Genomic DNA, 25,590 nt, shown 5'->3' with positions numbered 1-25,590 from the left:
ACTAACTAACTAACTAACTACTTTTTTAACCACTTATTTGTAAATACTTATTTAAGTGGTAATATGTAAGCGGGCGTGGTAAGTACTTACCTCCAATAACATCACCATGTTAAAACAGTTAATGAGTTAAAGTGCTAATAAAGAAATAGCGGCCTTTTTAGCATTTTAACTTATTACTTTTCAATGTAAGTTTGTGTTGGTTACCTTTTCTTTTACTCTAATATGCTTATTAAAATCTACATATGTACATAGGTATATATGAATTCAGATAACGGTTTTCTAAAAGTGATGATGATGATGATCACATTTTATCGCCATTAATTAATTCAATCCTAAAAAATATGCAATATTTTCAATACATACATTCATTCAATAAAACATGCTCTTTACAAATTTAATCAGTAAATGTAAATAATTTACAATTTTTTTAATAAAGTAAGTAATTCAAACTATTATTTCGGACAATTCGTTTCAAGTCAACCAATAAATAATGTTCATCGATTAATTAATGGACGACAAATTGTTCTTTTAAATAAAGCAACAAAAAAATGGGAATTTGTAATGGACAAGAAATATTTCTTTCAAGTATTAAAAACAAAACAGTTACAATGAAATTATATTGAGATTGTAAAACAATTTGAAGAAAAGCAAACATTGACGCCAAATTAAAAGTCCCCAAAATAAGGATAATGTATAAAGAAACATTGTGTTTGTAAAAGTTATTTATCTTTGACCAAAAGAAAAGGACACAAAGATTCGAACAAACTAAGTTTTCATGGAGAAAAAAAAAACATTTCTACTAATCTGCAGGCCGAAATCTGGCAAATAAATAATGTGGCCTATAAGTAAACATACTGGCAAACATTTTAGAACAAATTGAGTCAACTGGCAGACAAGGAAACTGTAAATAAATATATATCTAAGGGCAGTGGTTCCCAAATTTTAGTTTTAAAGTTACTTTGAAGGTTGTTTCAAACGGCATAGTCATTACTTAAACCATCAAGAGATAAAGGTTTGTGTAACCCTGCTTTGCTTTCAAGAAACCTATAACGACTACATAAGGGTAGTTTGTGGACCGTTTAAACAAGTTAATATATATTTAGTTTTGAAAATAAATGAGGAACATTGTAAGTAACACAATATCCTTTCAATACATAAAATATGTTTTGACATTACAAATGCTGTTGTTTTCTTTTGCATCCTTTTGTTTGTTTGTTATGTAATTCCACACCCCAGTTAGATGTGTGTTTGTTTTCTTTTTCAATCCCCTAAATCAAGGTGTGAAGAAGTCAAATGACATTCTTCTAGTCTAATAAAACACCCTTTCATTGCATGGCCAGCCGAACATCTAAGTTTGTTTTTGTTGTTTTTTTCTTTTTTGCAAGGACACATCTAAGGATGCTATAGAATGTGCGAAGTTTGTTTTGATATATTAGAGCTATTAATCACAAGTTATCGTTAACAATTGCGTTGATCTGATCATTGAATAATTTCTATTCTCTAGTTATTTGCTATCTGAAGGGGTAGTGTCTTTCATGGAAGTAATCATGACCATTTAGTAAATGAGTATTTTAAGCAACTCCCCTCATAAAGATGTCTTAATTTAGGAAAAGTGTGTGGAAGGTTAAGTTTTAAGAAAATGAAAGGTAACATTTTATATAATAAACCTGGAGAACAAGTTTTTCGTGTTTACATTTGTGCTCTATGTAGCTTATAGATTCAACAGACGCAAGGTCTATTCATGAGACGATAAACTTTAAACCCTTCTTGACCAATAGTAAGCCATCCATCCTTTAACCCTTCCTTTCACCATTATCCCACTCTCCACTTATAAATATTAGTTGATTTGTCACAAAACAGATGGGACTACTGCTTACTCCTTGAACCAAAAACAACAAATTCTAAACAAAAACAACAGAAGGTGAAGCATGAAATTGTACTCTGATCCGAAGGTGACTTTTTCGATTCAAACCAAGATATGTTGGTCAATATGTCAGGTAGTGTGAGCAACGGTCATAGTACTCCACTACCCTCAAAACTCTCTACTAATAATCCCGCTTAATCTGAAGCCAAGTCCGGATAGTTGAGGAAAAAGAGAACAAGAAAGAAGAGTCAGAAAGATCAAAATATTCCAAAGCAAAATTGATTCTATACATGATTAACAAGGGAACTCAGCATAATCGCGATGAAGGACCAAGCAAGGCGGAGTCATTAAAGCTTTAGTAACAGAATTGGTGCGATTAAATCCAAATTAGCTTATTCCTTCTTTTCAATTCTGCTTAAATTCATCGTGGATATAGCATAATCTAATTCATGGAGGTGTTTTCTAAGAATTTCCTCAACAAATGGACCACTAATATCAGCTAATCATGGGTAGTTTAGAGCCTTAAACTGATCCCTGCTGATGAAATTTCGATGAGACCCTCTGCTCGTAACTGCTTACAAAAATGACCACTGAAGTACAGATGATGTTGGAGTGCTTGAAGTTCTCGAACCACAACAATCTTATGGATTGCTGTGTCCTCGCAAAATAAGGTGATGTTAAGGATCTTCGGCATCATGGAATTGGACTCCACCGAGCGGTGTATAGGCTGTTCTTTGATGTCAGGGATGCAAAGGTAAAGGACTATCAAGCAAAGGTAAAAGGATTTTCAATTCAAACCTTGGCTATTGCCTTATATGAAGGGTTATAAGCAGAAGTGTAGAATAAACTAAATGTCTCCTCCGCATTCAATAAAATGGATCTCTCTCGCTAGGTAACCACATAATGGGTTGGGCAACCAGCTCTATAAGCAATGATGGTTATCTACACCAGGCGACATAAGTAAGATAAAGAGCACAAGAGGATAAAATTCCATCGATGAAAACTAAGGATTATAACAAGGAATGCTAAACTGCTGCACTAGGAGAAGGGATACACTATTTAGAGATAACTCAGAGAGATATAGAGATATCTCACACCCACATTTATCAGATTGAGCGTTATATAGCTTTTTTGACAATTAGAAACTTACCAAAACTATTTGAGTCATAATTACTAAAGTCAACTTGGTCAAAACATTAATTTCAAGGCTAATTCGTGAAATGGTAACGGGACGCTGGATGCTTCCAAGTCCGAGCAATAATGGAATGCGTAAATTGGTTTGGAATAAATATGGCGCCACAGGGCTTAACATACTTACCGAAAGCTAGAACACAATATCAGGTGATAACGTTAAATCTAACGCCGTATTGGATTGTAGGAATGCTCTAACCGAATACTGTCCCAGAGGTAAGGTTTATATTATATGGGTAACAGGCCGCTCGGGACTAGTCGGGAACGATACCATAAGGCCTCTAGGGTCTTATGGTGACCCTAACTAGAACAGGACTAGAAACCTCCTCAAAATGAGCCAGTCTGAGTCTAGTCTGATGTTACGTATTCTGAGTCTATAAACATAATTACGTTCACAATTGTACAAAATTGCACGTGCGGATTCAGACGAATGTAAGGCATTTAGAGTGGAAACAGTAACTCTAGGGCACTATCTTTACCATTGTCAGGCTTTCGCCGAAATTAGATCCAAATTTCTTGTGATTGATATTATTCCATCACGAACACTGAATGAAAAATTCTTAGAAATGACTTCCAGGAAATTAAGTTTCTAAACATCGGACGATAATACAATCAATGAATACTTGTTTTGTTGATATCAACAAACATTTTCCATGAAATGGGGCGCACAACAGGCCCGAAAGTGCTTTAGGTGTACATATTTCTTCGGATTTAAAGTAAATACATCCTTTTATCAACCTAAACTAACCTAATCTTATGCGAGGCTAAACTTTAATCTTTACATTTAATAGAGTTTCCCTATAAGAACGAGTGGCTTTCATCCGAAAAGTTCTCATAGACGGATCTAAGATGTAATCGCACTCTGAACCCACTGTTTTAATCGATGACTGGGGTATAACGGAATGCTACATATTTTGAGATGATGTGTTTTAAAAGCTGTAATCCTAGCGATCTGGAAAGTGTCTTTAGTAGTGAAAAGTTATGTTAGGCGGCACACAAGTCCTTAAAATCTCATACAGTAGGAACACTGCAAAAGCTCTCTTTCGATTTTCTGTACTATTTAGTTTCAGGCATACTCCTCATTGTTCATTCTGAAAAATTGCTCTCATGCTCCACAAAGACGATCTAGCTGCATCTGTTCATCTATTATGACAGAGGATAGGAGCTTAAGAGATAATATTTAATCTAGAATAAAATAAGTTTAACCAGCAAAAAGTTTCCAGTAAAGATAAGATAAACAAGTTGGAGTGCTATATTCGGCTGAGCCAAATCTTAAATACCCTCCACCAGCAACTTTTTTATTAATACATTTCTAATTAATAAAATATTTGTAGAAATAAGTTTTCTCATGTCTTAAATAGAAAAATCCCAAGATTTAAACAGCTTAAATCTACTACAATTCCAAGATTTATTGAACATTAGAAACGCCACTTTCATTTAAATTTTTATAGCGCCCTAAGATATGCTTTAGCGATATCTCGTATTTGCATGTATGCATGTGTGTGAAAGATTTAAGGATTTTAAAAATACATACATATGTATATATAATTTTGTTTACACAAATTGATAATGCAAATAGTTAAATACGGTTAAAGCGCTTTTAGGGGCAGGACCTAGTATGAGAGATATGACCAAATATAGACCGATCGTGAAAAATTTTTGAAATAGCATTAAGTGCTTTTTGCATTACAAAATAGTATTTATGAACAAAAATAGTATTTATTTATATCATTATTTGGTAATGAGTTATGTGCCTTTAAGTGTTTTTCTGAAAGGGACCTTGTATGGGAGCTATGATCAATTATGGATCGATGGGAAAACAATTTCACAGTAATATTTCTCTGTATATGAGCAATATTTTTGCCAAACTTTATATGGATATCTTAATTTAGTAAAGAGTTATGTGCGTTTAAGTGATTTTCGGGAGGGGACCTTGTATGGGAGCTATGACCAGTTATGGACCGCTCGGAAAAAAAATTATCTGTAATATTTCTGTGCATATGAGTAATATTTGTACCATATGGGTATCTTAATTACGTAATGAGTTATGCGCGTTTAAGTGATTTTCGGGAGGGGACCTTGTATGGGAGCTATGACCAATTATGGACCGATCGAAAAAAATTTTCACAGTAATATTTCTGTGCATATGAGTAATACTTGTGCCAAATCTTATATTGATATCTTAATTTAGTAATGAGTTATGCGCGTTTAAGTGATTTTCGGGAGGGGACCTTGTATGGGAGCTATGACCAATTATGGACCGATCGGAAAAAAATTTCACAGTAATATTTCTGTGCATATGAGTAATACTTGTACCATGGATATCTTAATTTAGTAATGAGTTATGCGCGTTTAAGTGATTTTCGGGAGGGGACCTTGTATGGGAGCTATGTCCAATTATGGACCGATCCATAAAATTTTTCCTCTGAAAGAATTCTATTGACATAAGATTTTAATTTTGTGAAGATATCGACATTGTTAACGGCGGAAGTTATTAACAAAAAACCCATTTTCCGGGAATATGTACTTTTGTATGGGAGGTATATGAAATTGTGGACCGATTCTCATGAAATGTTTTAATATTTTTGAATGTGTTGATTTATTCATTAAATATTTATCACAGATCAACAAATATTAGGTAAAGTATTAAAAAAAGTATTAAAATCGTTTATTATTTTGGTATTTAAATCGGAACAAGTCGGTTTTAGTGACATTTCTCAAAAAAAAACCCCAATATAGAGCGTTTTGAGACGATAAAAGATATTAATTTTTTTTGTCGGCCACGTCACTTTCGAGTGGGCGGGGCTCCAAAGTTTTATACATTTTGGTGTAAATCTCGAAAACTGTTTTGTTTACAAAAAAATGTATACATCAAATAAAAAATATTAAAAATACCTTCCCAATGATATATAACATGATACTAAAATATGGACCGACTTTGGGTTTTTTCCGGAAAATATATATTTTGACCCGACTTTTTTTTTTCATCTAAAAGAAATTGGAAAAAATTTATATATAATTCTATTATAAATTTCTATATGTTAATAGCCAATGAATTAAGCTTTCAAAAACCATTTATTTTATAATTTAATTTACATATCATCAGAGTTGTCAGATTCCCCTGATGAAGAAAATAGTTCCTCGTGAGAGGCCAACATTTGTATGTTTGTGTCATACGGACCTTCCGAAAGAGGATTATATAACCTCTATGGTATGTCCAACACCGGCTTCGCTTAATAAAGATATCCTGAATTTTCTCCTCTATGGTATGTCCAACACCGGCTTCGCTTAATAAAGATTTCCTAAATAGCCGGCCTACGGCCGGTGTGAACCGATTTTGCCCATTTGCAATACCAAACAACTTAGGAAAATGAAGAACATTTTGGGTGAATTTGGTTAAGCTCTATTGCTTCGTTTTATCGTGAGCGTGTTTTACACAGACAGACAAACAGACGGACATAGCTAAATCGACTCAGAATTTGATAAGGACCCAGAATATATATACTTTGTTGGGTCTCAGATGAATATTTCTTGGTGTTACACACGGAATGACAAAGTTATATATACCCTCTATCACCACTGATGGTGGTGGAGGGTATAACAATATCCCAAACAAACAGGGTGTATAAACATAACTTAAATATGACTATGAAACATGCTGTACTTTTTTATAATTCTATGAAATTTTAATTCATATTACAAAATTTATATGCGTAAACCTTACTTCGAACTAAAAATGGGTAAGTTATTTAAGGAAAATATAAATCTTTAAAATATATCTCCTATTTCTATTCCAATAGATCTTAATATACTTAAAAAATACAATATTGAGGATATAGAAAATCCCTTGCCCGACGAAGCCTTCGAGTTGCTGCCCTGTCAAAAGAAATTCAAATTAAAACCCGAAGATGAAATCAGTTTGGATAGTATATTCTCGGCTTTATTAGATCGCATAGAACCCTCACATAAACAGTTAAGAAATTTAAAATTTCAAGTGCCAGCCAAGGAGTTGTTAAACGATAAACAGGCCATTATCTTTGAGGAGCAGCTGTATATATCGAAATTAAAAGATAATGGTTGTAAACTAAATGAAGACTCTAAAATTTTCCTAGAAAGTGAATTGGAAGAATTGGGCGAGTTTAAATTGAAAGTAGAAGAAAGTTATGATGGCTATGTGGTCTATGGTAAAAGTAAAATGCTAAAGGGTAAAGGAAAATATAATTGTGGTCATTCGGTAAGGGGAAAATATGATGATAAATTAAATTTGATATGTGAGAAGAGAAGTGAATATGATTTTGTGGAAAATGCTAAAATAGTAAGTAATAAAAGAAAGATAACTGCTACAAGGATAAAAGTAATTCTATGCTAGGAAAAAACCTTAGATGCCCGCATAATAGAGGATAAATTAGTAACCAAACGTGAGATCAAAATCAATAATGATAATCAACGTTTCAAGGCGGTTATTAATGTCAAAGGTCGTGATGATGTCTTCATTTTAGATGGCGGTGTTTTGCTATTAATGCGTTATTTAATTATTAATAATTTTCGTGGTGATTTTCATTATTTCTCCATGAATTTAATAGGTAAACCAAGGGAACTCTAAAGCAACATTAATTCATAATAATTTTCACTTGCAGGCAAAATTATACGCTGCCAATTGACCATACGTGAGGAGCGTAAACAAATCAAAATGTTTCATCGTAATTTCAAAAATGCTCTACACGTTACTAACACCCAATACTTTAACAACTACCCCCAAGAAGTATCGGAAACTTTTTATACCGCCAATGGCAAAATGATTCTACATTATTGGCATAATTTCAATTATCTTATACACGAAACCAAAGGCTTCAAACCCAAAGAAGAAACAATTGTTCCTAAACTGGAATTAATGTGGCGCAGTCATAATCAATTATTGGATCAATATCGTTTGAAAAAGAAACTGACTTATGAAAATGCCATGGATTACTTTGAGAAACATCCTGAGTTGTCGCATTTCTTGCATGACTATGTTTTAAATGTTTTGAAATATAAACCACGTAATGTATTGGAGTTTAGCGTAAGATACTTTCAAAAATTCAAGAAACCAACACAACGGTCTTAAAGGCCCAGATCATATAGTAGCTACTATATGGCCCAAATGTTTGTTATAGAATGTTAGCAACCCTGTTTTAGTTACCAAAGCATCGCTTGCGAACAACTTGGCAACCATTTTGGTTTTGTTGACTTTGTCAAAATAACTATCTTTTTAGTAGTGTTGCAGAAAACGGAAACAGAAAATTGTGTTTATATATTTTTCAATAAATTTTAATTTTGTGATTTTTGTATTCCATATATTTTTTAATAAAATTTATTTTGCTCAAAATATTTATCCGATATTAAAATGTCCATACACAAACCCGAGCCAATGGTAAGTTTAAAATATTCATTTATATTGATAATATTCATTGGTCCAAAAATTCTAAACATGTTTCTAAAATGAGATTGAGACAACTTTTCAGCTGAAGCTGAAATACTGAAGTTTAAGTCTATGTTTGATTCTTAGCATATAGACCGCATACCAGGTCAGATATTGGCCAAGGAGTATTTCTTCGGAACTAACTAACTAACTAACTAACTAACTAACTACTAACTAACTAACTAACTAACTAACTAACTAACTAACTAACTAACTACTACTAACTAACTAACTAACTAACTAACTACTAACTAACTAACTAACTAACTAACTACTAACTAACTAACTAACTAACTACTAACTAACTACTAACTAACTAACTAACTACTAACTACTAACTAACTACTAACTAACTAACTAACTAACTACTAACTACTAACTAACTACTACTAACTAACTAACTAACTAACTACTAACTAACTACTACTAACTAACTAACTAACTAACTACTACTAACTAAACTACTAACTAACTAACTAACTAACTAACTAACTAACTAACTAACTAACTAACTACTACTAACTAACTAACTACAACTAACTAACTAACTACTAACTACTAACTACTAACTAACTAACTAACTAACTAACTAAACTAACTAACTACTAACTAACTAACTAACTAACTAACTAACTACTAACTAACTAACTAACTACTAACTAACTACTACTAACTAACTAACTAACTACTACTAACTAACTACTAACTAACTAACTAACTAACTACTAACTACTCTAACTAACTAACTAACTAACTAACTAACGAACTAACTAACTAACTAACTAACTAACTAACTAACTACTAACTAACTAACTACTAACACTAACTACTAACTACTAACTAACTAAACTAACTAACTAACTAACTAACTAACTAACTAACTACTAACTACTAACTAACTAACTAACTAACTAACTAACTAACTAACTAACTAACTACTAACTAACTAACTAACTAACTAACTAACAACTAAACTAACTAACTAACTACTAACTAACTAACTAACTACTACTAACTAACTCTAACTAACTAACTAACTAACTAACTTAACGAACTAACTAACTAACTAACTAACTAACTAACTAACTAACTAACTAACTAACTAACTAACTAACTAACTACTAACTACTACTAACTAACTAACTACTAACTAACTAACTAACTAACTAACTAACTAACTAACTAACTAACTAACTAACTAACTAACTAACTAACTAACTAACTAACTAACTAACTAACTAACTAACTAACTAACTAACTAACTGTGAAAATTCTACAATATTCTTAAATTTAGAAAATTAAATTCTATTTTCTTTTTTATTATGAGTTTTAAAAACTTTTTCACATTTTTTTTTTTTTGCGAAATAACTACAAAATTAAATTCGCCTTTTGTGGACTTGTTGAATTTTATCATATTAACAATTTCATGGTTACGGCTGAATTACATTGAATCCATTGTTGATTCATTTGTGTTTCCCGACACGAATAAAGCTTCGACCCACCACACAGAAACAAAACACTGAGACTAGTAATCCAATTAATCTTGTTAATATCAACCCTATTTAGAACGATCTACAAAGTCATGCATATATATTCTGTCTATCCAGACAAATTAGGACGCAGAAAATTAATGAGTTCTATAGTTTCCTCGCTGCATCCATATGTGTAGATCATGTGTGTGTATTTCTTAAAAAAGAAGTTAGCGTTCCTTAAACCATTTTATAAACCTTATTTCCTTCATAAAAGGTACTGAAATTAATGTAATGTATTATTTTGTTCCTAGGAAGAAATGCCTCCAGCTGAAGGCGAAGATTTTCAAATTCCCCACAAAGAGGAACCAAAATTAGAAAAGTTTGCAGTAAGTTTTTAAAAATTCATATCATTTCAAAAAGATCCAAATACTGGAATTTGTATAAACTATAACATATTCATCCCTTTTCTCCCTTTAACTTTCTTTATTTAGAAGGCTATTGACCCCCATGCCGATGATTTCAATAATCCACCTTGTTATTTACCACAACCAGAAGATCAACTGCCTAAAAAGGATAATTTACAGCCCATGGGACCCATTGGTCCTTGGGCTACAGGTAAAGTTGATTGGAGTCCCATGGCTGGTTTGACTGGTACAAGACCGGTAGTGGATCGTTATTCTATAACAAGATTTAGTCCCAATGAATGGAGAGCAAAAAATTTGGAGACCGTTAAACATACTAATCAAGTTTTTGATAGAACTTTGAAGTGAGATAAAATATAGTATTTAAAAGGATGAAAACTGAATCCTTTCTCGTTCATTTTAGAAATCAATATAGTTGTAAAACTTCACTCATGCGTATTAACTCCCTAGTGGAAAAGACCCAAACCGAGACTACCGAGAATATGCGGCAACGGGCTCAATTAATAGGCAAATGGAAGAATACCTTGGAGGCGGCCATTAAAGCCATGCAAGATGAAATCAGTACTTTGGAAGAGGAAAGAGTGAGACTTAAAAAATCTCTGGTGATACTGGGCGTACCTGAATCCATAGTTAAGGAATGTATAGATAAACGTTGTGGTAGACCAGATACGGAATTAGTAAGAGATGTTCCCGAAGAAGAGTTGATCAATGAATTGGCTTTAATAGCGGAAATTCGACAGCAACTAAAGAAAACTTTAGAAGATTTTGAACAGCAACAAGTAGAAAATCGTACAGCTCGCCAGCGTTTGGAATATGATTGGAGTGATAAAAAGGAGTCCTATGAAATAGATGCGGTAAATGTGGGCCTTAACAATCGTTCGAAAACTATAATGTTTAGACCAGGGGCTGTACGACAACCAGCAGAGTAAGTTGTTTTTTGTTTTTTAATAAAATATTTTAACTTTTTGAAACAATTCTTGGTAGGCAAGCCTCGGAACAGTATTGGGAGCATTTCAGCAAAGAGACCCTGGAGGAATGCGAAAACTGTCGTCAAAGGTCTCTTAAATTACGGCATACCTTAAATGCCATATTAATGAATGCTGCTCGAGATATACGTGGTCAAGCTGATGTGGTGGAAAAGGCCTTCGTAGCGCGCATCAACTGTACTCAAGAAAATTTGCAACGTTTTGAAAATGATCTGAGACAGGTATGAAAAGATAACTTATGTGTTTTTTATCAATCTATTCTGTTTTAAAATAGTGTCTTCAAAATCTGGCCGATACTGAGACCCGTATCGATAAACTACATCGAGCCATACGCAATTTTGATGCCGGCATGAAGGTGGCTCAAACCCGCATGGATAATCGCAGTTTTCGCCCGAATGTGGAAAATTGTCGTGACACGGCCCAACAGAATCTTATAGACGAGGTTGCCACCATACAGAGTGGTGTCAGTGCCATGTTGCAGGAACTGGACGAGGCGGAAAATGTTAAAAATCAACTTATGCAAACGCGCAGTACTTTAGAGCGTGAAATAATGCTCAAACGTCGCACTTTATGGTTGGATCGGGAACGTTGTATGCTTTTGAGATCTCATTATCCTTCGGCCAGTGCTTTAAGTGGTTTTGCTAGTGTTTAATTTGAATCGAGAGGAAATATTTTTAATAAACTATGCATTCCTTTTAGGAAAAAAATGGCAAATTTTGGGTTTTATTAAAAAATATCAGCTTAAAAATCTAATTAAAAAAAATCTTAACTCAGTTCTATAGACAATCATAATTTGAATAGGGGTTTCCTTTAGTTTATCTCATCAAAAACGTAGCCCAGTTGTTCTAGTTCCTTCAGCAAAGTCTTATTTTTACTAAGAGTTTCGAACCACATATCACCGGGATAGTCTTCATGGATACCGCCATATCTGAAATTAAGAAAAAATAGTACAATTAAACAAATAAAGAATATAGTAGTCTCAACAATACTAAAAACTATAGTCTAGAGTAATGACAAGAATATAAGCCTGTCAATATTACCAACTATAGACTAGACCTAAGTCTAGACTACAGACTAGACAATAATCCAGACTAGACTATTGTCTAGACTATAGACTAGACTATATAGTCCAGACTATGGACTAGACTATAGTCCAGACTATAGACTAGTCTACAGTCCAGACTATAGACTAGATTTTAGACTATAGACTAAACTATAGACTAGACTATAGACTAGACAATAGACTAGACTATTGACTAGACTATAGACTAGATTATAGACTAGACTATAGACTATACTATAGACTAGACTATAGACTAGACTATAGACTAGACTATAGACTAGACTATAGACTAGACTATAGACTAGACTATAGACTAGACTATAGACTAGACTATAGACTAGACTATAGGCTAGATAATAGACTAGACTAGACTATAGACTAGACTATAGACTAGACTATAGACTAGACTATAGACTAGACTATAGACTAGACTATAGACTAGACTATAGACTAGACTATAGACTAGACTATAGACTAGACTATAGACTAGACTATAGACTAGACTATAGACTAGACTATAGACTAGACTATAGACTAGACTATAATCCAGACTGTAGATCATATTATAGTCCAGACTATAGACTCTACTATAGACTAGTCTATAGTCCAGGCTATAGACCATACTGTAGACTAGACTATAGACTAGACTATAGTCTATAGACTGTAGACTAGACTATAGTCTAGACTGTAGACTAGACTATATAGTCTATACTATAGTCCAGACTATAGACTATACTATAGTCCAGACTATAGACTATACTATAGTCCAGACTATAGACTATACTATAGTCCAGACTATAGACTATACTATAGTACAGACTATAGACAAGACTATAGTCCAGACTATAGATTAGACTATAGTCCAGACTATAGACAAGACTGTAGTCCAGACTATAGACTAGATTATACTCCACACTAATGACAAGATTATAGTCTAGACTATAGACTAGATTATGGTCCCAACTATAGACTAGACTTAGTTCAAACCACAGATTAGATTTCAAAAACGTCACTGAAAGTTCCCCAACTCACCTCTTTGGCAAATATTCTGGACTAATATGTTTATGCAGCGAAGACATATCCGAACCATGTATAAATAAATTTTCTTTCATTGAGGAATCCAAAAATGGCTTAAATATATTAAAAGCCGTATTGAAAACCCAATTTTGATTAACAATATGTAAAGCAGAGGTACGTATTGGCATAGAGGTCTGAAAAAGAAGAACAAACTGAAAAAAACAATTCTACTCCATTATTTATACAAATACACTCACCACCAACATGGCAATCATTTTCTGAGCAACACTAGGACTCAAATGTAAAACATGACCTAAGGTAAAATCTTTCAAATCAAAAATACCCACACCACCCACAACTTGACCGATAGGTTCCATGGAACCCATCTCTAGAAGGCAAACCGAAGCACGAAATATATCATCAATATTAACTTCATTGGTTTTCCACTTGCCAAAGCGATAAATTATGATACGATGGCCTTTTTGATCCCGGTACGGTGTTACTGTTAAAATATTGGCTTCATTTATAAATTTCAATTCAACGGGCCGCACTTTTTCATAATAGGATTTATTTTGTTCGCGAAATTTATAATAATGGCACAACTAAAAAATATGTTATGGTTAATCGGGAGAAATATTAAGTTTGAGTTATGTTTTCTTTTACCAATTTATAACTGGGTTCAATTTTCCAATAGCGAGCCCTGAGAAATTTTATTAAGTACTCATCATCGGTTCTATGTGGCTGACAGCGATCATGTTCCTGTATATAATTTCGGAATTCAGCAATCATTTGTGTTTTAGTTAGTTCACATTCACCATTTTCTATGGCCACTTTTTTGATATCCTCTGGTAGTTTGTCATCTAAATTAAGGTTATATTCTATGGAGGGCATTTTGTAGGCTGGAATGATAAATTTACGTTTCGTTATATGATATTTTTAACATTAGTAATTCAATTAATTAGTCTGGACTAAAGTTTAGTCTACAGTATGGACTATAATCTAGTCTATAGTCTCTACTATAATCTATAGTCTGTACTATGGTCCAGTCTATAGTCTGGGCTATAATCTAGTCTATAGTCTGTACTGTAATTTAGTCTATAGTCTGCACTATAGTCTTGTCTAAAGTCTGGACTATAGTCTTGTCCATAGTCTGGACTATAGTTTAGCATATAGTCAGAACTATAGTCTAGTCTATAGTCTGGACTATAGTCTGGTCTAGTCTGGACTATAGTCTTGACTATAGTCCAGTCTATAGTCTGGACTATAGTCTTGACTATAGTCCAGTCTATAGTCTGGACTATAGTCTAGTCTATAGTCAGAACAATAGTCTAGTCTATAGTCTGGACTATAGTCTGGTCTATAGTCTGGATTATAGTCTGGTCTATAGTCTGGACTATAGTATACAGCATAGTCTAGTCTATAGTGCGGACTATGGTCTTGTCTATAGTCTGGACTATAGTCTACTGTATAGTCTGGACTATAGCCTACTATATAGTATGAACTATAGTCTAGCCTATAGTCTGGACTATAGTTTAGTCTATAGTCTAGTCTATAGTCTAGTCTATAGTCTGGACTATACTCTAGTATATAGTGTATTCTATAGTCTGGACTATAGACTAAACTATAGTCCATACTATGGACTAGATTAAAGTCCAAACTATAGACTAGACTTAGTTCAAGGCACAGATTAGACTATATAGTTTAGTCTTGTCTACAGTCTGGACTATAGTCTAGTCTATAGTATTAACTATATTCTTGTCTATAGTCTGGACTATTGTCTAGTCTATAGTCTGGACTATTGTTTAGTCTATTGTCTAGACTATTGTCTAGTCGATAGTCTGGACAATAGTCCAGTCTATAGTCTGGACTAAAGTCTAGTCTATTGTCTCGACTATAGTCTAGTCTATAATCTGGGCTATAATCTAGTCTATAGTCTGGACTACAGTCTGGTCTATAGTCTGAACTATAGTATACAGTATAGTCTTGCTTATAGTCTATAAGTCTGGTCTTGTCTACAGTCTAGTCTTGTCTATAATCTGGAATATAGTCTACCCTATAGTGAGGACAATAGTCTAGTCTATAATCTGGGCTATAGTCTAGTCCAGACTATAGTCTAGTCTATAGTCAGAACAATAGTCTAGTCTATAGTCTGGACTATAGTCTGGTCTATAGTCTGGATTATAGTCTGGTCTATAGTCTGGTCTATAGTCCGGACTTTAGTATACAGCATAGTCTAGTCTATAGTGCGGACTATGGTCTTGTCTATAGTCTGGACTATAGTCTGGTCTATAGTCTGGACTATAGCCTATTGTATAGTATGAACTATAGTCTAGCCTATAGTCTGGACTATAGTCTAGTCTATAGTCTAGTCTATAGTCTGGACTATAGTCTAGTATATAGTGTATTCTATAGTCTGGACTATAGACTAGACTATAGTCCAGACTATGGACTAGATTAAAGTCAAAACTATAGACTAGACTTAGTTCAAGGCACAGATAAGCTATATAGTTTAGTCTTGTCTACAGTCTGGACTATAGTCTAGTCTATAGTATTAACTATAGTCTTGTCTATGGTCTGGACTATTGTCTAGTCTATAGTCTGGACTATTGTTTAGTCTATTGTCTGGACTATTGTCTAGTCGATAGTCTGGACAATAGTCCAGTCTATAGTTTGGACTAAAGTCTAGTCTATTGTCTCGAGTATAGTCTAGTCTATAATCTGGGCTATAAGCTAGTCTATAGTCTGGACTATAGTCTGGTACACAGTCTGGACTACAGTCTGGTCTATAGTCTGGACTATAGTATACAGTATAGTCTTGCTTATAGTCTATAAGCCTGGTCTTGTCTATAGTCTGGAATATAGTCTACCCTATAGTGAGGACAATAGTCTAGTCTATAATCTGGGCTATAGTCTACCCTATAGTGAGGACTATAGTCTGGTCTATAGTCTGGACTATAGTATACAGTATAGTCTTGCTTATAGTCTACCCTATGATCTATACTATAATCTTGTCGATACTTTTAAATTTAAAAGAAATTTCCTTACAATATATAAGTATTATGAATAAGATAAAAGCAAAAACAGCAACAAATAACGAAGTGTAAAAATGTCCACAAGGTAATCTGGGTTGTAAGTTGTTTCAAAAATATTTCATGCTAGACAACAAGTATTAACAGCGGACCGCAAATAAAACAAACATGACACTGACATTGATTGTACAAAACGTATTCTGCTATTTTAACATGCACATTAGAGAGTCATTTTATTAATCAATGCGACTTTACTAAATCTAAAGTCAATTAAAATGTCAATATAAAAATTTCTATCTCAATGTAATGCGATAAAGAATGCTAAATAAGTCTTTATATTTTCATAAAGGATCTTAGATTAATTTGATCTAGGAATTTTAATACCACCAATCTCAAGAAAGCACTTTTGGTTACCCTGCTAATAATTTTTGAAACGCTATTAATTCACTCTTATCATTAAACTTATTATAAAAATAGATCAAGGGTATATGAAATTAAATTTAAAACGTGACATTAGATGATAAGAATTTGCAGTACTTTTTTCAATTCAAAGTTCATCTAATATTACATTACAAACAAATTCGAATCGATTTTCATTACAAGCTTTTATTAAACTTGAAATGTTAGTTTAGATTAAAAATTTTAACTAACTCTCGGACTAATTTAAGCATACCCAACAACAATGCATTAGTTATGGTTGAAAAATTTTTAAATATTTTTTATATAGGAAACATTTTAAAAAACTATGTTCCGTTCAATATTTAATGCAAAAGTTCCTTAATATTAAATAAAATACTTTATTCAAAAACAAATAATTACCATTAATAGCTTATTTAGTATTACAAAATGTTCTTTTTCGTGTTTATGATAATAGTTTATAATGCTTTGCATTCAATGTTCTACTTCTTACTAATCGCTAGGGTCAACTTATTTGTTTTGATTCGAATTTATATTTTCGAGCTTATCATGAGCTAAAATGTACTTTTATTATTTGAAATGTTTAAATACATTAGAAGAGCATTTACAGTGTAAGGCAAAACAAATTTAAACTTAAAAATCCGAAGAAATAAGACATTATATGGGATCAAAGAGCTAAAGTGGACCAATCCTCATAGAATATGGCAAATTAGTATTGTTAAGAGACTTATTAATTATTTGTATCTTATTTTATCAGAATATCAATCCGCTTTTTATCAGAGATTAAACACAGATTAAACTGTTCTGAACTGAACTAAAACTGAACTAGAACTGAACTAGAACTGAACTAGAACTGAACTAGAACTGAACTAGAACTGAACTAGAACTGAACTAGAACTGAACTAGAACTGAACTAGAACTGAACTAGAACTGAACTAGAACTGAACTAGAACTGAACTAGAACTGAACTAGAACTGAACTAGAACTGAACTAGAACTGAACTAGAACTGAACTAGAACTGAACTAGAACTGAACTAGAACTGAACTAGAACTGAACTAGAACTGAACTAGAACTGAACTAGAACTGAACTAGAACTGAACTAGAACTGAACTAGAACTGAACTAGAACTGAACTAGAACTGAACTAGAACTGAACTAGAACTGAACTAGAACTGAACTAGAACTGAACTAGAACTGAACTAGAACTGAACTAGAACTGAACTAGAACTGAACTAGAACTGAACTAGAACTAGAACTAGAACTAGAACTGAACTAGAACTGAACTAGAACCTGAACTAGACTGAACTAGAAAACATGAACTAGAACTGAGACTAGAACTGAACTAGAACTGGAACTAACGAACTAGAAATGAACTAGAACATGTAACTAGAAGACTAGAACTGAACTAGGAACTCGAACTAGAACTAGAACTAGAACTGAAGAACTGAACTAGAACTGAACTAGAACTAGAACAGAGAACGAGAACTAGAACTGAACAGACTAGAACTGTAACTAGAACTGAACTAGAACTGACTAGCTGAACTAGAACTGAACTAGAACCTGAATCTAGAACTGAACTAGAATGAACTAGAAACGAACTAGAACTGAAACTAGAAACTGAACTATAACTGAACTAGAACTGAACTAGAACTGAACTAGAACTGAACTAGAACTGAAACTAGAACTGAACTAGAACTGAACTAGAACTGAACTAGAACTGAACTAGAACTGAACTAGAACTGAAGTAAACTGAACTAGAACTGAACTAGAACTAAACTAGAACTGAACTAGAACTGAACTAGAACTAAACTAGAACTGAACTAGAACTGAACTAGAACTGAACTAGAACTGAACTAGCACTGAAATAAAACTGAACTAGAACTGAACTGGAGCTGAACTAGAAATGAAATAGAACTGAACTAGAGCTGAACTAAAACAGAACTAAAACTGAAATAGAACTCAACTAGAATTCAACTAGAACTGAAGTAGAACCCAACTAGAACTCAACTAGAATTGAACTTGAACTCAACTAGAACTGAAATAGAAGTCAACTAAAACTCAAATAGAACTCAACTAGAACTGAACAAAAACCTAACTAGAACTAAGCTAAAACTTAAGTAGAACTGGACTAGAACTAAACTGAACTAGAATCAAAACTAGAACCATAGATGTTAACCATCAAATCCATAACACATTTTTAACATTTGTGGTCTGTCATCACCACAAAAAACGAACATTTATTTATTGTTTCACAATCATGATCAATGATCGAGAAACGTTCAATATTCTCTTACTAATAATCTGCAATTTGAAAGGAAAATGTATAAAACTAATAAATCTTGAAAAAGATTTTTTGTATTTTAAAGTCTTTATTAATAAACAATTGTAATATTTATTAATTATTTGTTTAAATCCATTGTGCTTTAATAATACTTATTTGACATAATTTATTATTTAAATACAATTGTTTCTTAAAAATATTATTGTTTTGTCAATCACTGTATCTGCAATTAGATTTTTTTATTTTAAGCATTTAAGTTAATCATATTCAAAGTTTTAGGGGTAAAAAAACAACAAACAAATTTTTTCAATAAATTATTAATTTATTTTGTTTTGATAAGCTTTTTGTAATCAGGTTATTATTTGTTGTTGTGCTTCAATTGATTGTGTTTAATTATTTGAAAGAAATGCGCATTTTGGAAAAGGGTTCTAAAATAAATATTTTTAATATTTTTTTGTAAATTTGATCACATGATCAGATAACCTATATCATTATAGTATGTAAGATTTCAAATTTCAGTTTAATTGGACTGTGACGCTAAGGACTTTCCAAATTTATTTTAATGAATGGTTATGTACTGAACTATAAGAGAACTATAAATGAACCAGAACTAAACTAGAACTGAACTAGAATTGAACTAGAACTGAGCCAGAACTGAACTAGAACTGAACTAGAACTGAACTAGAACTGAACTAGAACTGAACTAAAACTGAACTAGAACTGAACTAGAACTGAACTAGAACTGAACTAGAACTGAACTAGAACTGAACTAGAACTGAACTAGAACTGAACTAGAACTGAACTAGAACTGAACTAGAACTGAACTAGAACTGAACTAGAACTGAACTAGACTAGAACTGAACTAGAACTGAACTAGAACTGAACTAGAACTGAACTAGAACTGAACTAGAACTGAACTAGAACTGAACTAGAACTGAACTAGAACTGAACTAGAACTGAACTAGAACTGAACTAGAACTGAACTAGAACTGAACTAGAACTGAACTAGAACTGAACTAGAACTGAACTAGAACTAGAACTGAACTAGAACTGAACTAGAACTGAACTAGAACTGAACTAGAACTGAACTAGAACTGAACTAGAACTGTACTAGAACTGAACTAGCACTGAACAAGAACTGAACTAGAATTGAACTGGAACTGAACTAGAACTCAACTAGAACTGAACTAGAACTGAACTAGAACTGAACTAGAACTGAACTAGAACTCAACTAGAACTCAACTAGAACTCAACTAGAACTGAACTAGAACTGAACTAGAACTGTACTAGAACAGAACTAGAACAAAACTAGAACAGAACTAGAACTGAACTAGAACTGAACTAGAACTGAACTAGAACTGAACTAGAACTGAACTAGAACTGAACTAGAATTGAACTAGAACTGAACTAGAACTGAACTAGAACTCAACTAGAACACAACTAGAACTGAACTAGAACAGAACTAGAACAGAACTGGTTATGTACTGAACTATAAGAGAACTATAAATGAACCAGAACTAAACTAGAACTGAACTAGAATTGAACTAGAACTGAGCCAGAACTGAACTAGAACTCAACTAGAACTGAACTAGAACTAGAACTGAACTAGAACTGAACTAGAACTGAACTAGAACTGAACTAGAACTGAACTAGAACTGAACTAGAACTGAACTAGAACTGAACTAGAACTGAACTAGAACTGAACTAGAACTGAACTAGAACTGAACTAGAACTGAACTAGAACTGAACTAGAACTGAACTAGAACTGAACTAGAACTAGAACTGAACTAGAACTGAACTAGAACTGAACTAGAACTGAACTAGAACTGAACTAGACTAGAACTGAACTGAACTAGAACTGAACTAGAACTGAACTAGAACTGAACTAGAACTGAACTAGAACTGAACTAGAACTGAACTAGAACTGAACTAGAACTGAACTAGAACTGAACTAGATCTGAACTAGATCTGAACTAGAACTGTACTAGAACTGAACTAGAACTGAACTAGAACTGAACTAGAATTGAACTAGAACTGAACTAGAACTGAACTAGAACTGAACTAGAACTGAACTAGAACTCAACTAGAACTCAACTAGAACTGAACTAGAACAGAACTAGAACAGAACTAGAACAGAACTAGAACTGAACTAGAACTGAACTAGAACTGAACTAGAACTGAACTAGAACTGAACTAGAACTGAACTGGAACTGAACTAGAACTGAACTAGAACTGAACTAGAACAGAACTGGAACTGAACTAGAACTGAACTAGAACTGAACTAGAACAGAGCTAGAACTGAACTAGAACTGAACTAGAACTGAACTAGAACTGAACTAGAACTGAACTAGAACTGAACTAGAACTGAACCAGAACTGAACTAGAACTGAACTAGAACTGAACTAGAACTGAACTAGAACTGAACTAGACCTGAACTAGAACTGAACTAGAACTGAACTAGAACTGAACTAGAACTGAACTAGAACTGAACTAGAACTGAACTAGAACTGAACTAGAACTGAACTAGAACTAGAACTGAACTAGAACTGAACTAGAACTGAACTAGAACTGAACTAGACCTGAACTAGAACTGAACTAAAACTGAACTAGAACTGAACTAGAACTGAACTAGAACTGAATTAGAACTGAACTAGAACTGAACTAGAACTGAACTAGAACTGAACTAGAACTGAAGTAGAACTGAACTAGAACTGAACTAGAACTGAACTAGAACTGAACTAGAACTGAACTAGAACTGAACTAGAACTAAACTATAACTGAACTATAACTGAACTATAACTGAACTAGAACTGAACTAGAACTGAACTAGAACTGAACTAGAACTTAACTAGAACTTAACTAGAACTCAACTAGAACCAAGTACTGGTTCAAGCAGAATTGAACCAGTACTGAACTATAATTGGAACTTATCACCTTTAATATTTAATTAAATGCTATTAAATATTAAAATGTAATTAAAACTATTAAATGTGTAATAACCTTGTAATAACTTTGTTTCTGTTCTTCATCACTGTGACAGATGTAAGTGAGACACTTTAATGGCACTTTTCAAAATCAATTAAATAATTAATCAAATAATGGAAGTGTGATTTGTAAAGCATGGCAACTAAGCTAAACACGAGCAATCAATCAGAGTGCAGATTCTTTAGTAGAGGGCAGTGTTTAAGTCTTTTGTTTTGTTTTATACAAAGTCCAAAGTTAAATTTATTTACAAAATTTCCCATTTATTACAATGTCAAAACAAACAATGATTTAGAATTTCTAAATTTATAAACATTTTCACATTTGCAATTGACGCCTTTTAAGTATTTACTTCTGATTATGACTAAGTATGCAGCTAATTAGTAAATATTTAAATTTTTTAATTTAATACTAAATATAAAAGTGTAAAATAAACATTATTAACTTTTTGTATTTTTCAATTAGAATTAAGTAATTTTGTGATAAAAATCAATAATTTTGCCCTTAAATGTTTAATTGTTGCAAATAATTGTTAAGTAAGTAATAGTTGTATTAAAAAAAATTTTTATAATTGTTGCTATTTTATTATGACAATAAATGATTAATAATTGCACCTTGTGATTAAACAATTAATGTCAATAAAACATAATTTGTAGAAATGAAGCTGTCAAATAAATATTGTCAGATTGTCATATAAAAAAGACATTATAACCGCGCGAAGACGTCTTTATTATGTATTGTAAAGTCAACAGATTGAACTTATAGACGTCACAACAAATTGTATAAATAAAGGTGTCTTTGCCCTGTTATAACGTCCCAAATATTACCAAAAATCGAAATAAACTTTCCATTACGAAATCCTTTTGATTCTATTTGATTACTGGGGAGCGGTGAATTGAAAGCTTAAAAACTTGTTATTACAAATTTTAAAAAAAATTATTTTTTTTTTTTCAATTTTTTAAAATTTGTGGAATTTTTTAAAGCTTAAAAACTTGTTATTTACAAAAAAAAAATTAAAACAATAAATTTTTTTCCAAAATTTTTATAATTTTTTTTTTGGAAATTTTTAAAGCTTTAATTTAATTAGAATTTCAGGTCTGAAATTTTAAACTTTTGTTCCAGGGATCAGTTTTATTTGATATTTCTTATCAGCAGAAGATAAAAATTAATTTCAGATTAATTATCACAAACAACATTTTAAGAAAGGTTCTTTTAAACTACAGATCTGAAATTTATGATGCACACACAATATTCTGATATTCTGAATTATAAATAAATCAATTTTTTTTGTCATTGGTCAACACCGATTGACAATATTTATTCAATTATCGACCGTCCATCTTAAGGTTACAGCAATAAACGAGCATTAACCCGTTTGTTTTGAAAATAATTAGAAAATTTATTGAATAATTTATCATAGCAATTAATTGCTTTAGCAACTTTTTTTCTATAAATTATAAACACTTTTATTAATTTATTTACCTTTTTTTCTAAATTAACACAATTTTTTTTTAAATTATGTACTTTGCAAAAAATAAATTATTAAGTAAAGTTTACAACTGCTTTAAACATATGACAATAACAATAAATATTAAAAAAATTTATTATATTTATGTTTTAATATTTAATTTAGTTTTCGCACCCAAAGAAAAAACAATCAACAACTGTGACTAAGTACTTGACTTTGTTAAAACAAAGATCAACTTAAACTGACTCTGTACAAGATTCTGTTATACGTTTTTTATTAAAAATTATAAAAAAAAAGTTAAACAGTTCTAAACTCAGAACAATAAATAAACAATATCAAAAAAAACAACAAAACTCAGATGCTGGAGCCAGTAATGGGAGATTAAAATGGACTTAAAAGTCGGAAAACAAAAACATTTATTCATTCATTAAACACCCAGATAATAATGTGCAATGCAGTGTATGTGTGTGAGCGAAAAAGAGAGCGAGAGTGTTGGGTGGGAAAGAGAGCTAATTGTATGCACTTAATAATTATTGATATTGTTAAATGTTCTCTGTTAAAATTGCAACAAACCAATGCACAGTGGGAAATATTTTGTTTGTTTTAAGTTTTTTTCTAGAGATCTAGACCCTAATCTGATCTATTGGCTAGAATGTAGTCTGGTCTATAGACTAGACTCTAGTTTGGTCTGTAGACTAGGCTTTAGTTTGGTTTATGGATTAGAATCTGGCCTGGTCTATCGACTAGAATCTAGTCTGATCTGTAGACTAGAATCTAGTGTGATCTCTTGAATATAATCTTGGTCTATAGACTAGAATCTAGTCTGGTCTATAGACTATAATCTAGTCAGTTCTATAGACTATAATCTAGTCAGGTCTATATACTAGAATTTAGTCTGGTCTATAGACTTGAATCTAGTCTGCTCTATAAACAAGAATTTAGTCTGGTCTATAAACTAGAATATAGTCTGGTCTGGAATCTAGTCTGATCTCTAGACTTGAGTATAGTCTGGTCTATATTATATTGGTCTATAGACTAAAATCTAGTCAGTTCTATAGACTAGAATCTAGTGTGGTCTATAAACCAGAATCTAGTCTGGTCTATAATCTATCTATATAATCTAGAATCTAGTCTGGTTTGCATTCTAGTCTAATCTATAGAATATAATCTATCCTTATCTATAGACTAGAATCTAGTCTGATCTATAACTAGAATCTAGTCTGGTCTATCGACTAAAATATAGTCTGATCTATAGACTAGAATCTAGTCTGGTCTATAACTATACTTTATTTTGATCTATAAACTAGACTCTAGTTTGTTCTATAGACTAGACTCTAGTCCGTTGGTATAGACTATATATGATCTATAAACTATACTCTTGTCCGGTCTATAGACCAGATTTTACACTATACTAGCCTAGAATATACTCTGATCTGATACTCTCAAGACTTGACTCTGGTCTAAAGACTAGACTCTCGTCTAAAGAGTCTAGTCTATAGACCAGATCAGAGTATATTCAAGGCTAGTATAATCTAAACTCTGGTATTTAGGCTAGACTCTGATCTATAGACCAGACTAGAGTCCAGTTTATAGACCAGACTAGGGTCTAGTTTATAGATCAGCCCAATTTTATATTTTAGATCAAATTTCAAAAATCAATTAGGAATTCAAAAATTTAAATTTTTTTTATATTTTTAGTCATGAGACAACTTTGACCCACTGTGTAAAATATATGTAGATGACATCTCTTTAAGCGCAGCTTTATCAGTAACATTTTTTCGAATTTGTTTAATGCAATGCTGACAGAAGTGATCATTATCGCTGTATATATTTAGTTTCCAGAGGCATTGATAATAAAATTTGTTTGGGTACATTAACTTGTAAAGCATCTCTTCGGATGTACTAAACATTGATAAGGTTGTAATGGAAATTTTTTACAT

The 25,590-nt window shown here is 32.3% G+C and overlaps 3 protein-coding genes across 4 annotated transcripts; 2 read left to right on the top strand and 1 right to left on the bottom strand.

The window, feature by feature from the left end:
* The first annotated feature begins 6,745 nt into the window (after positions 1-6,745).
* On the top strand, positions 6,746-8,188 carry LOC119610156 (ciliogenesis-associated TTC17-interacting protein). Its single transcript, XM_037965277.1, has 4 exons — positions 6,746-6,795; positions 6,856-7,370; positions 7,425-7,638; positions 7,693-8,188. The coding sequence occupies exons 1-4, from the start codon at positions 6,765-6,767 to the stop codon at positions 8,157-8,159; spliced, it is 1,227 nt and encodes a 408-aa protein (XP_037821205.1). The 5' UTR covers positions 6,746-6,764; the 3' UTR covers positions 8,160-8,188.
* A 141-nt stretch (positions 8,189-8,329) lies between these two features.
* LOC119610155 (tektin-4) lies at positions 8,330-12,098 on the top strand. The gene is made up of 6 exons (XM_037965276.1): positions 8,330-8,465; positions 10,297-10,371; positions 10,477-10,751; positions 10,811-11,332; positions 11,392-11,614; positions 11,668-12,098. The coding sequence occupies exons 1-6, from the start codon at positions 8,439-8,441 to the stop codon at positions 12,043-12,045; spliced, it is 1,500 nt and encodes a 499-aa protein (XP_037821204.1). The 5' UTR covers positions 8,330-8,438; the 3' UTR covers positions 12,046-12,098.
* Positions 12,087-23,915, bottom strand: LOC119610157 (alpha-tocopherol transfer protein). Of its 2 annotated transcripts, none has more exons than XM_037965278.1 (5): positions 23,665-23,915; positions 14,137-14,372; positions 13,731-14,075; positions 13,489-13,667; positions 12,087-12,321 (listed from the first exon to the last, which is right to left on the bottom strand). In XM_037965278.1, the coding sequence occupies exons 2-5, from the start codon at positions 14,362-14,364 to the stop codon at positions 12,204-12,206; spliced, it is 870 nt and encodes a 289-aa protein (XP_037821206.1). In that variant the 5' UTR covers positions 14,365-14,372; positions 23,665-23,915; the 3' UTR covers positions 12,087-12,203. The 2 variants fall into 2 exon arrangements, with proteins under 2 accessions (XP_037821206.1, XP_037821208.1); XM_037965280.1 differs by lacking the exon at positions 23,665-23,915 and adding an exon at positions 17,322-17,438.
* Positions 23,916-25,590: the final 1,675 nt, after the last annotated feature.

The sequence above is a fragment of the Lucilia sericata genome, unplaced genomic scaffold (assembly GCF_015586225.1).
Source record: "Lucilia sericata isolate MDLA Ls3-8-SP2 unplaced genomic scaffold, ASM1558622v1 Contig001129F_arrow, whole genome shotgun sequence".
In the NCBI taxonomy this organism is placed as follows: Eukaryota; Metazoa; Arthropoda; class Insecta; order Diptera; family Calliphoridae; genus Lucilia; species Lucilia sericata.
Note: the sequence above shows the minus strand (reverse complement) of the source record. Positions and strands in the feature narration are given on the sequence as shown.